The 11,600-nt window shown below is 43.7% G+C and overlaps 1 protein-coding gene across 1 annotated transcript; it reads right to left on the bottom strand.

The window, feature by feature from the left end:
- Positions 1–1,902: 1,902 nt before the first annotated feature.
- LOC8051967 (glutathione S-transferase Mu 1) lies at positions 1,903–3,115 on the bottom strand. Its single transcript, XM_040220846.3, has one exon. It carries the CDS (start codon positions 2,761–2,763, stop codon positions 2,017–2,019), a length of 747 nt encoding a protein of 248 aa, XP_040076780.2. The 5' UTR covers positions 2,764–3,115; the 3' UTR covers positions 1,903–2,016.
- Positions 3,116–11,600: the final 8,485 nt, after the last annotated feature.

Raw genomic sequence — 11,600 nt, 5'->3', positions numbered from 1 at the left:
CCTGTGGCGATATTGTGTAAAATGTGAATTGATTTTGCTATTTGTTTGCTAGGAATAATGTTAGAGTGATTAATCATCTAAATTCCCAAAAAACCCATTACAAGGGCCGCAGTTCTATATTTCACATGACAATTATCTGAGTGAGAAAAAGCAGTCAAGAGCACACAAAAAGGTGTTAATATCAACCCTAACTTTTTCAACGAATGCAACATCCTATGTTACCTCTAAAGCGTATGAGGGACGCTTTCTCTAGAAGCGATACTAAGCGTGCAAAAAATATTTTGAAATTACTGGATCGGACACGTATATCACAAAATACATTTTTCGCGAACAATTTATATAGCTCAATCATTACGCTTTGAGAAACCTCTTGAGTTATGAGTTATACCCACAGTATCATACATCACGATAAATTAACTCGAAAATAGAAGTCAGTTTTTTTTGTTTGTTTTAAAATACTACCCGCTTTGAGGCCGAAGCAGTAAAGTAACCAGAAAGTATAACAGCACCTTCAAGCTCTTAAATCACACAGAGTGGCATAGCATCTCACATACAATACGAAATAATCTATAAAATCAGGGACATTCGCATTATTTACAACGTTCGTTGGCACGCAGTTCCAGTGATCAATAAATTTAACAAAGAAAGAGTTCTTAAAATAGACAGTGTTGAAGCGATAAGGGTTAACATACTTGGTGTATTGGTTTCTAGTCAAACAATCAGGGTTTTCGTAGGTTGTATATTTGTGAATATTCAGAATATAATGACCAGTTGAAAAATAATTTCTTCCGGCTAAACAAAATTTTAATCCTAATAGGAAGGGGTATGTAACGTGTTTCCATTGGAAGACGGACTATGTAAATATGTAGTGACTAAAAATGAAACGCAATGCTTTACTTTGGATGATTTCGAGTTTATGGATGTTTTTATTTCTTCTTTTTGTGTGTGAATGGCTTTTAGACTGGGCTTGTATATTCGAGCGTTGGTAAGATTAGCGATTTATATGCAGTTATATCTGAAGTAGTGAATGCAAATTTTCGTCCGAGTGTCCACATTCTATGTAATGCTTTATTGCAAACATTTTCTACGTGTGAAGTCTAGTTTAAGTTTGATTTTAAAGGGACTCCCAAATATCTGAATCCCTGGACAATTTATAATCTAATTGATATGTGCTGGTGTTGTTTTTCGCTTTACTTTTATGTAATTAGTTTTGTTTTTCTTGATTTGAATTTGCCAATCGTTGCATAAGCTGGTCAATTTATGTAAATGCTCATTTAATTTATTCTGAACATCGGATGTTCGTATTTTTGTACATGTAACTACATCGTCGGCAAAATGTTTAAGGTTGACTTAAGTTTCAACTCCCCGGCTCATGTCGCTGATGTACAAAATGAACAGTAGTGGCAATAAGATTGATCCTTGAGGTGCTCCTGGCATTACTGATAGGTCATCTGACGTTACATTATTTAATTCGACAAACTATCCTCTGCCAACAAGATAAGTTTCAAGCGATGTTAAAATTTGATCAATCTCCAGTATGTACTGCAGTGTATAAAGCAGTGTTGGATGTGACACACGTTGCCACACCCAAAACTGCTTCTTTTTTTAATCACAACGTGCTTCATGGCGTAAATATAGCGCTAACACCTATTTTTAGTATAAAGCGATTATTTGCGTGTGTAGAATCCCAGGCTCCTCGTACAATCGGGAATAATTTGTGTCGCTCAGTGCAACGAGCACACCAGACACGCTCAGCAGATGGCATACTATCTCCGAACCTCACTATATCTGCCATAAACAAAAGAAAGACAAAAAAAAAAACAAAAAAACGACTGGCGCTATCTATAAACAGTCGGAGTCGCGAATAGTACCACTACGACAATCAAAACCAAGGGGCTCCAATATCTTTTTGTGTGTACTTTTATTATTTTTCCGCATTTCATTCATTAGGAAAGTTACAACTCTGGCCTTTACATGGATACAGCCGGTGCAACCGAAAATCGCCTCTGGTTTCAATCATCCCCTGGCAACGGGCCTGGCTGTGTCCGGTCCTCCGTAGGATGACAACTCGCTCCATACGGGCCAGCTGACAAAAGCCTCGGAAGCCAGGTAGTCCCGGAACGCCGGGAGCGACTCGATCCTGCGCAGGTAGTCCAGAAGCTTGGGCTGATCCCGGAGGCTGCACTCCTTGGGCCACAGCACCCGGTGTTGATCGAGTGCCTCGAAGGCCAAAAAGTCCACGTAGCTCGGAGCGTCCCCGGTCAAGAAGAGACGCTCTCCCAGGAACCGAGTCAACGCCGGAAGCCGGTCGCCTAGAAGCTGTTGTAGAAAAGCGTCTCGCTTACTCACGCTGTAGTCCGGGTCATAACAGAGGCGGATGTTTTCCCACATAAGATCGTTGAGCTGCTGCTCTGCAAGGTCGGCCAAGATTCGCTCGCGCTCTTGGGTCGGAAAAAGACCCGAGTGACGGGCCAGGTACCGCAGAATCGCCAGACTCTGAGTGACCTTTATCTCACCATCCACGAGGTAGGGTAGGTTGGGGAAGTCCAGTCCTAGCCGCGGCTTGTCGGCCAGCCATTCGCTCCGCCTGTTTTCCTGACCTCGAGCTCCGAACGGGTACGTCTTCTCGGTGTAACGAATGCCCGCGTAGTTCAATAGATGGCGGATGCTGTTGCCCAATCCGCGGATTGCCCAATATCCAAGCAGCACCGGTTGGTCTTGGGATTTCTTCGAGGGGCCTCCGGACGTGCGACGTTCTTCCATCTTGAAGGGCGTTGCTGGCGGAACGGCGGGCTCTCCGATACTCTGATCGTTTCGAACAATTTACTCTCCGGCGTCGTGCGCGTGATAAGCGCCTCAGGGAACTCTATTGTGCTGCGGATGGATGCTCGGCGGTCCGCTCACGGTACACCTGTGTTGACAGAGCCGAGGTCGATGCCCTATCGTTGAGGGCGTCAGCACAGAAACGTCAAAGCCGCAGTAAAAACAGCAAAACAGGGATATAATAAAATGAAAACCAGCTGTGCGTGAGGAGTTCCTGGTAGCAACTAATGAAGCGGGGTCGTTCACATCCTACACGGCTCTCCAATACGACGACACACCTCCTAGCGGCACAATATTAAAGCATTTACAGCGTGTGGCATGTTCCGCGTGAAGCAAACTACAAAAAGAAGTAAACGTTTAGTAGTAAAGAGAGATACAATATTAATTGTAGATACGGCTCTAAATAAAATGATGAGCTGAGATTTTGTTGCTCTAACTTTATCGGAATGAGAGCTTTCAATCAGCAACTATGTAGCCCTCAGGCAACGTGGCAGCCAGCTGACGTCAAGGTGGCGATATCCGAGGAGTGGGTTCCTATCTCTTGCAAACATTGGAGAGAGGGGTGAAAGTGCGTCACCCGAAAGACAATCGGATGTCGTAGATGGGAAGGATATACAGCTCCCCGAATAAATAGGCAGTCTCTCAACGCCATCATCTGGCAGGAAAATGGCGCTCGCATAAGCTAATTTTATATGCAGAGGAAGTAACGAAAAGGAAAGTGGAGGACGAGCACCATCAAAAAGAACGACAGAAAATATTCACAGCTCCTTCCCTGAATACTTGGTGTGATGTCGCGCCGAGTTTTTTTTTAGTTGAAACCGGATGGATGCTGACAATCGTCGATATAATGCTGCGACATACGTTAAGAACGGCCATAGTGAAAGGGCTGGGAGGATAGGTGGAAGGAGAATAAGCAAAGATATGCCAATTTATCCTCCCAATCCCTCCACGCACAATCATTAACTTTTTTCTTATTTTGCTTTCTTGCACTTTTCCACCGTTGCGATTGTTCCATGATACAAGATAGCAGTTGGCATTGCCATTCTTTGTTTCAACTTAAATCACAGCAGTCAGCGGCTACAGGATACGTTAGCGCATGCACAGAGTCCGAAAGCGCATTGGCACAACACACTTTCTGCTTTCAAATGAATTAGAGAGGAAGAGCGAATTTCAAGAAAGATGACTAAATCCATGACGTCGGGTTGATTGATACCATCAGCCCGGCATCGGCTGTACGAAGCGCCTTTTCACTTTCGGTAATCCACGTTTTGACATGTTGATGAACAGCCACGTGCGTCAATTTCGCAACTTGTTTGCATGCAGACGTTTTCGTTTTTGGTGAAATGCAGAAGCATGGCGAGATAGCTCGGTTGACGAAATAACTTAATAAGTTCGACCAGAGATATTTTTGGGCCCGCATAAACTCATGTATACAGCTTTTGCTTTTTTTTCGATGTTGTTCCGGTGGTATTCATTCGGGTCTGAATTTCGTCACCACAAAAGCGAGACCGAGATTTATTTTTATCTCTCACCCAGCGAGCTAAGACAGTTTTTACATGGTGCGTCTGCTAATAAAAGCGATGAACGGGGCTCTGTTCGAAGTGACATTTACAGACGAAAATGGAACAGAAACACCGTCAGCCGCCTGCTAACAAACCAAAAAAAGTGGATCGTCTGCTACGAACTGTGAGTACCTCAGGGAAGTGATATCAGACTCAAGCCTGTTTTACGTGCAGCGACTCTTGCGAAAAAAATCGGTGCGACAGCCGACGCAGCGAGTGCGATCGCAATGTTTGGTTTCACATGCTCCAACAACCACGCGATTTTTGTCGGTGCGGCCACCTGTTCGGACAGGGACGCGACGCGTTTGACTTTGCCTAAAATACAGCAAAAACGTCTTAATAAACCCAAATGTTTTACGAATACAATATGTAAGTAGAATGTTTTAATAATTAAGCCTTAAACCAAACGTTTTAAGGTGTCTGAATTTATTTTCGAATACACAACTATCGCGGATGAAAGCTGGAAAGTGAACGGCTGGTTGACGATGATGTGATCGCACCGACTCTGCGACAAAATATCAACTTGGCGGGAACCAGCCGCAGAGCCGCTGTGACAGTGCGACTGCGATTTAAATCGCACATTTACTGGAAATCGCACTTATTTTGGACGAAAATCGCAGCATGTGAAACAGCCTTCAGACCGAAGTTGCGATCGCCAGTTTTATCGCAGTAAATAGGACGGACAACCTGTGATTACTTTGTCAATATGAAGTTGCTCAACTGCAGTACACAAGCTGAAACTGAACAGTGGATAAAGGAACACTCGAGCGCGATTGCGGATTTGCCGCCATAAAAACTTTGTATTATTGTTCGATAGCGTTGGGCTATAATCTGTTTACCCCATAGCTGAAACTGAGGCGGAAGCTACGTCCTCGTTGAACCAGTCGCAGGCCCCCCTTTTGCTACGAGATAGTGCTCCCGCCAATACCCACGCGCAGAGATTCGGGTCAGGTGCTGAAAGGGAGGCGGCTGATTGGTCAAGCGAGCACGTAGCTTGCACCGCAGTCCCCCCTTAGGAGTGAAAGGAGTATAGCAGCGAGTTGTGGCGCCACGTGCAATCATTAACCGAGAAAAATTTATATTTAAGTGCGAAATCAAATAGTGCACAAGTAACAAGGACAGCAGAGTAAGTACAGGACTATCTTGTCGTTGTCACGTTTGCGATATTTTATTTTGTACCTAATGCAATAAGTAGCCCAGATTCATACTTTACTTGTGAAACATCTTCTTCTCACTTAGCCATGACCGAAACCGGACATCTATGGCCAGAGGCAGTGGCCAAGGCTGTCAATGTCTTCCAATTCGCATTCTTTTTGATATCGTACAAATATGTAGACACAAGATATGTATAAATTCCATGTGGAAATATTCTAGCCATCTGTACACTTAGTAGTGACAGTACGCAACTGAAGCTTCAGTGGGGTACTCACAACCTGAAGTATTTGGCCGGCGGAATTCGGGAGGAGGTAAATTTCGAATAGGGGCTAGAGCGTGGGCTAGAGTGGCGCCTACACTTTGAAAGTAAGCGCCTCAACCCTGTCCATGCAGTACGAAGAAAACAAACGTGTGCCTTCTTGTCTAAAAAATAAACCACCCCGACACAAAAAAGTGCACATGCGGTTGAATTCAATGAACAACATGTTCTTATAAACGGTGATATGCGTATCTGCATCGATTGTTTCGATGACAGCTGCCGCTGTCATCGAAACAATCGATGCAGATACGATTCAGAGCGCCGTCTAGTCTAAGGTTGGGTGAACGAAGGGCAGAAGGCACAGTGTCAAGAGATAGACGCATGTCTTTGTCACCGGCAGCTCGAAAATACGCGACGAACTAAAGCAGCATATTGTAGCCACTGCCCTCGCAGAAGGGAGGAATTTTTAGCCTGCTATATTTGCAAAACCAAGGAAAACTAGACGTCCGCCTCAAACATCAAACAGCAAGGCGCTGCGGTTGAATGTGACCGCGGCGACGCAATCGCGCCAGTCGGTGTTTCCTATGCAGCCGCGGAAGGATGAAAAAAAAAAAGAAAAAGAAAAGAGAAATGAAGAAGGGTGAAAGGCGCGTGCACTGAATACTGAACTCAAATGAACCACTGATCCATAACTCAGCTAACTTGACGGCGGAGGCGCAGAATGTTGACAGAGAAAGAATAAAGGAAGATGAGAGGAAACTGTTTGCTTTTGGTAGAAACTTAGTTTCGTTCCAACTGTTTATTGCTGCGTTTGTCCCTTTCTTCAAAAGAGTAACACATTTCTACTTTCTAACTATGAGCGACAGAGGAACGAGGCTGCGCAGTAACGAAAATTGTAAACGTAGAAAGGAAAATATGAAGAAAAAGGTTGGATTATTTTCTTTTAGTATAGCAGGAATAGGGCCGAACGTCTGCTGGTTCTTTCGTCAATCTTTTGTTTGGATGGGTTCGTCTAAGCATTTACCTCGTCCAACATTGCCCCCCCCCCCCCCCCAAACCTACAAAAGGTTTTTTTTTAGGGGGGGGGGGGGGGGCGTTTTTTCAAATTTTAATGTACCCTATTTTTATACCAATAATTTATTTGAGGCCTTGGAAGTGTTGTAAATATTGAATATCTGTAAGTTAGAAAGCTTCAACAATTCACATTTTTTCAACAGGTACAGTTCTCAGGCTATATAACTATTTTATCGCCACAAAATATTGGAAATGTACAAGGGTAGTGAGGGAATCGAACGCTTGTAATGTTCGTGTTTCATAAAGCAATCTTTGAACGAAACAGTTAGCAGTTGTATTAACTATCACAAAGTCTCGCGTCCTTCTCCTTCAAGCCTCCTCTTTCAGCCACGAAGTTACATGCTTGCAGAGCAGCCTCAAATGCACGCTCAAAGAAAAGTAACGTACATCAGAGATCACGCCCCCTTTGTGTTCAAAGCATGGAAATGAGATATTGCTGGTTTACAGCGCATGATATATGGCGCCCGTCGGTCACCTGCATTCTTCGAAAATAAGTGATCAGCAGGTTTGAATAGCCGGGGAAAGTGAATGTTCGGAAGCACGAGCACCTTTCTACTTTTGAAATTTGTCAGGGCAGCCTCTGGTGAGTTACTTTTCGTTATAATGAATGCTGCCAAGCAAGAGTCACAGCTGATGGTCTCTGTCATTTTTTTTTTTTTTTGCTGAGAATTTCAGTTAAGTAATATCGTAATCTAAAACCTCCGGAACCGATGAAGTCAGCCCAGAGGTAACACCTTAACATTCCCAGGCGTCTTGCAGAATGAATGAATCCACCCTTTTTTTCCCCACTCACTCATGAAATAAATGAGTTCGTGCTCGCTACCTGAGCAAAGAAGGCTCTTGAAATTAGAGATGTCCTAAATTGGCTTCTCTCCTTCAACTACTGCACAGTTTCCAAATAGTGGAGGCTCTAAGAGACTAGAGTGGCAATGTCTTGTACAGCTGCAGAAACGAAGGCATTTTTGGACGGTCGTTTTGACAGATGGCTTGTTGTATTTCCCCAAAGAAACGTTCAACTGGGTCCTGGTTAAACTTTCCGGTAAAGACGTACTTAAAGTTGTAGGACGTTGTCAACAAAATACGCATATCTTTTGTGGACTGGAGCGTGCCCCTAGACCTTCACCTGTCCTTTACAAAAATATGTATGGACACTCCGAGGACGCTCTATAAAGCAGCGTCCTTAGGAAAAACCTAAGGCATCTATAGCAGACCACGACTACTGTTGTCTTCCTGAAGTCATCCTATGGCCGCCTTATCGAACATTGGCCAAGGGACGCTCTATAGACGTTTTACACTAGTGACGATGTAAGCTCATCCTAACTCATTTATACTAAGACATCCTACAGAGTCCATAGACACTCTATAGGGCGTCTACACAGGACTGATATTGTGTCTATAGGGTGCCTGCATAGGACCCATACAATGTCCACAGGGAGTCCGTGGGGAGCTCCTGTTCGTTGGTAGAGAAGGCAGATTGGTCATTCAGGTTCGTGGTCGACTACAGAGATTTGAATGAAGGGACTCGTGTTGATCTTTTGCCATTGCCCGATATTGAAGAATCTCTTGCTTTTTGGGGATCTGTGCACTATTTTTCTGTTGTAGATACGGTCGCCGGTTTCTGGCGAATAGAGATGGAACCGAGAGATAAACGGAAGACCGCTTTTAACACATCAAGTGAGCACTATCACTGGAAAAGGATATCAGTGGGGTTGATTAATAGCTCCGCCATTTTTGAGCGTACGACTGATGCAAGTTTGGCCGGTATTCTTGGAAAGATACGCTACGTATATCTAGATGATATCATCATCTTTAGCCGGAGATTGGACCAGTACATTAAAGATATTGAGACTGTCTTGACGCGACTATAAATGACAGGAATAAATTGAAACCCTCAAAATGTCAATTTCTTAATCGAGAAGTGAAATACCTCAGTCAGATTTTGTAAAAGGGAGGAGTTCAGCCAAATCCAGGAAAGACGCACTGTGTTAATGAATTCTTACGGCTGACAACGGTCAAAGAAGGTCGGCAAATTCTTGGTCTCACTGGATATTGTAGGCGTCACACACCTGATTTTACGGAAAAAAAGCCAAACCTTTGACTGGACTCACGTTAAAAAGGGTAACTTTGATCTGAAGTAAAGAAGATGAAGCGGCATTTGATGTTATCAAACATGAAATGACACAGGCTCCTCTTTTGAGGTTCCCAGACTTTTCAAAAGCATTTATTTTTATAACGGACACTTCTTTGAGTGCACTGGGAGCTGTGTTTTCTCAAGGGTTCTGAGGGAAATGAGCACCCTGTTGCATATGCCAGCAGGAAGTTGAATCCAGCCGATCATATATATGCAGCAACGAAAAAAGAATGTTTGGCGGTAGTCCAGGCAGTCAAGCGTTTCCGTTGTTAGTTGTACAAAAGAACGTTGAAGGTGATAACCCAATGTTGTGCGCTCAAATGGCTGATAAACGCCCGTGACCCCAATTGTAATGTATGACGTTAGAACTTGGTGCTGCAAGAACATAACATTGAAGTAGAACATCGGGCGGGAAAATTCAATAAGAACAGGGCGCATTAAGCAGAGCTGTAGTCAGGGAAGTTACTTAATATGAAGAATATTCCGATGTCTATAGTTTTATTTGTGCCAGCGATATGATAAAAAAGTTAATCACACTCATCAACAAAAGCAAAGGGCAACCTGATAAGACATCCGGATGTCATAGACTCTCTAGCCAAATGTTTTGTTTATATATATATCTCATTAAATGGCGAAGTGCGAATTTGAATTCCGTGATGGAAGGACACCAGGAGAAGAAAACATCCGCAAGCAAGGTTCCACTTGTTCATATATTCAACTTTGAAAATTTCCGCGTTTTGCAATATTCCTCTTTGTGGTGAGGGATTCAGACTTGCCAAATGTATTGTGAGCAGGGAAGGTGGTGAGGAATTAATTTTATTATTCTTTAATCACAGGTTACCGCACATTTCATGAGCATTTTGCTACAACCACACTCGTTTCAATCTGACAAAGTCCCTTGTTTGAACTTAAAGGGACACTGACAGAGTATTTATGCTCGGCAATGTTTTTGTTTGTGCATTACACATGATAGCTCAGCTACCCAGACCACAATTCGTGATTCAAGATTTGTTTTCTTTTTCCGCCCGAAAACCGCCGTTTGAGAACTGTCCAGTTTGAGTCTCGCTCACTCCCTTTTCCATGGTCACGTAACGTTCTGCATGGCTTGGACACAACCACCAAAGATAATCCAATTCGTGGACCATCGAAGGCACACGCTCCATACTAGAAATTGAAAAATATAACCATTTTCTTGTGGCTTCTAAAAAACTGCAAATACGTGGATTGAAAAAAAAATAAAATAAAACGTTTTAACAATTACGTAACTTTTCGTATCTTTCTCCTCCTTTATATCTCTTCTTCCTCCCCAGTCCAGTTTCGCTTTCTGTTTCAAGCGGGTGCATTTTCTGTCCTTATTAAAAATAAACGTGATACTGTAGCAAAATATCGATTGGGTAGACTTCCGACACCATAATGAATCGAGTGGCAAAAAGTACAAAAATATTTTGGAGGGTGTCAGTGTCCTTTTACAGCAGTTTCTTCTCATGTGGCTGTCCACTAGACCAGAAAGTGGAGAGGAAGTAGGCAGGGGTCTCCCCAGCAATTTAAATTAGGAGGGTGTCTCTAAATTTTTAGGGAGGGGGGGTATTGAGAATAGAGGAGTCGTTGCGAATTAAGGGGTGCCTTCAGAAAAGCAAGGGGGAGTGCCCACCCCAGGGCGTGTAGGGAAATCACTGAGTGTAGGCTTTTAAATTGTCAGTCTTGAAAACCACCATTCCTTCCTTCTGAAGGGCGGATTCTGTGTTCAGTTTGAGGAGGGGGAGGTGGGGATAGGGAATGAAGTTTAACTTTTGTGTATCTTTTAAGTGACCAATGTTCGAGCTACAAGAGTGCAGTCGATGTCTGGTAGCCTGTTTTTTTGTTTTTTTTTTCTTTTTGCAGCTGTAGGTCTCTTAGCGTTCAGTGATGGCTGTAGTCGGCCTTAGGTTTCTTGGTTTATGAGTATTTCTGGAAGAAAAGCGAGCAGCTGAGTTTGAGATGTCCCTTTTTCCGTGCCTTTTCCTTCGACTAAAAAGTTCTGCTTTATATGCGGCAGTCTTGGGCACTGAAAAAAGAATCAATGCTTACCCGTTCGCCTGCACCCCACTGTTGCCAAGCGAGGACCTCACAAAGTAAACCCCGAAGTAAGTAACGAAAATGGTAACGAGATCCTACTCTTGCTTAAGTTATTATTTTTATGCATTTTAGAGTTTCCCCTCTTATGCCCGTGTCCCACTAGAGCGACATACAGAAACAAACGACAACGACAAGCCTCAAACCAGAGTCTTTCGCGATTTGAGAGGTTTTGTAGAATAAAGGAGGCTATGCTCAAACACGAGCATCAACCACGCGAGAGTGGCTTTGGCAGGCTTGCAATCGCTCGTGCTTACTTCATGAGCACCGAACGACTAAACTCCGGCCAAAGGTACCATCGCGAGCATGCTGCATAGGTTTGACGCTTGTCGCTGTCTTTTGTGTCTGTCGGTCGCTCTAGTGGGACACGGGCATTAGAGATAAGAGTTCCGAGGACACATAAGAACTCCTTATGAGTTGTGAATGCGAAAGCCTGAATGTCGTTCTTCCGCTCCCTTAGTTCGTCTGCGGCGTGCGTACTCGC

Source organism: Ixodes scapularis, unplaced genomic scaffold (genome assembly GCF_016920785.2).
Source record: "Ixodes scapularis isolate PalLabHiFi unplaced genomic scaffold, ASM1692078v2 PGA_scaffold1__304_contigs__length_218370807, whole genome shotgun sequence".
Taxonomy (NCBI): domain Eukaryota; kingdom Metazoa; phylum Arthropoda; class Arachnida; order Ixodida; family Ixodidae; genus Ixodes; species Ixodes scapularis.
This window is presented reverse-complemented; position numbering and strand designations above follow the sequence as displayed.

Excerpts from the sequence above, each read along its gene's own strand:
- LOC8051967 (XM_040220846.3), bottom strand. The coding sequence starts at position 2,763 with ATGGAAGAACGTCGCACGTCCGGAGGCCCCTCGAAGAAATCCCAAGAC.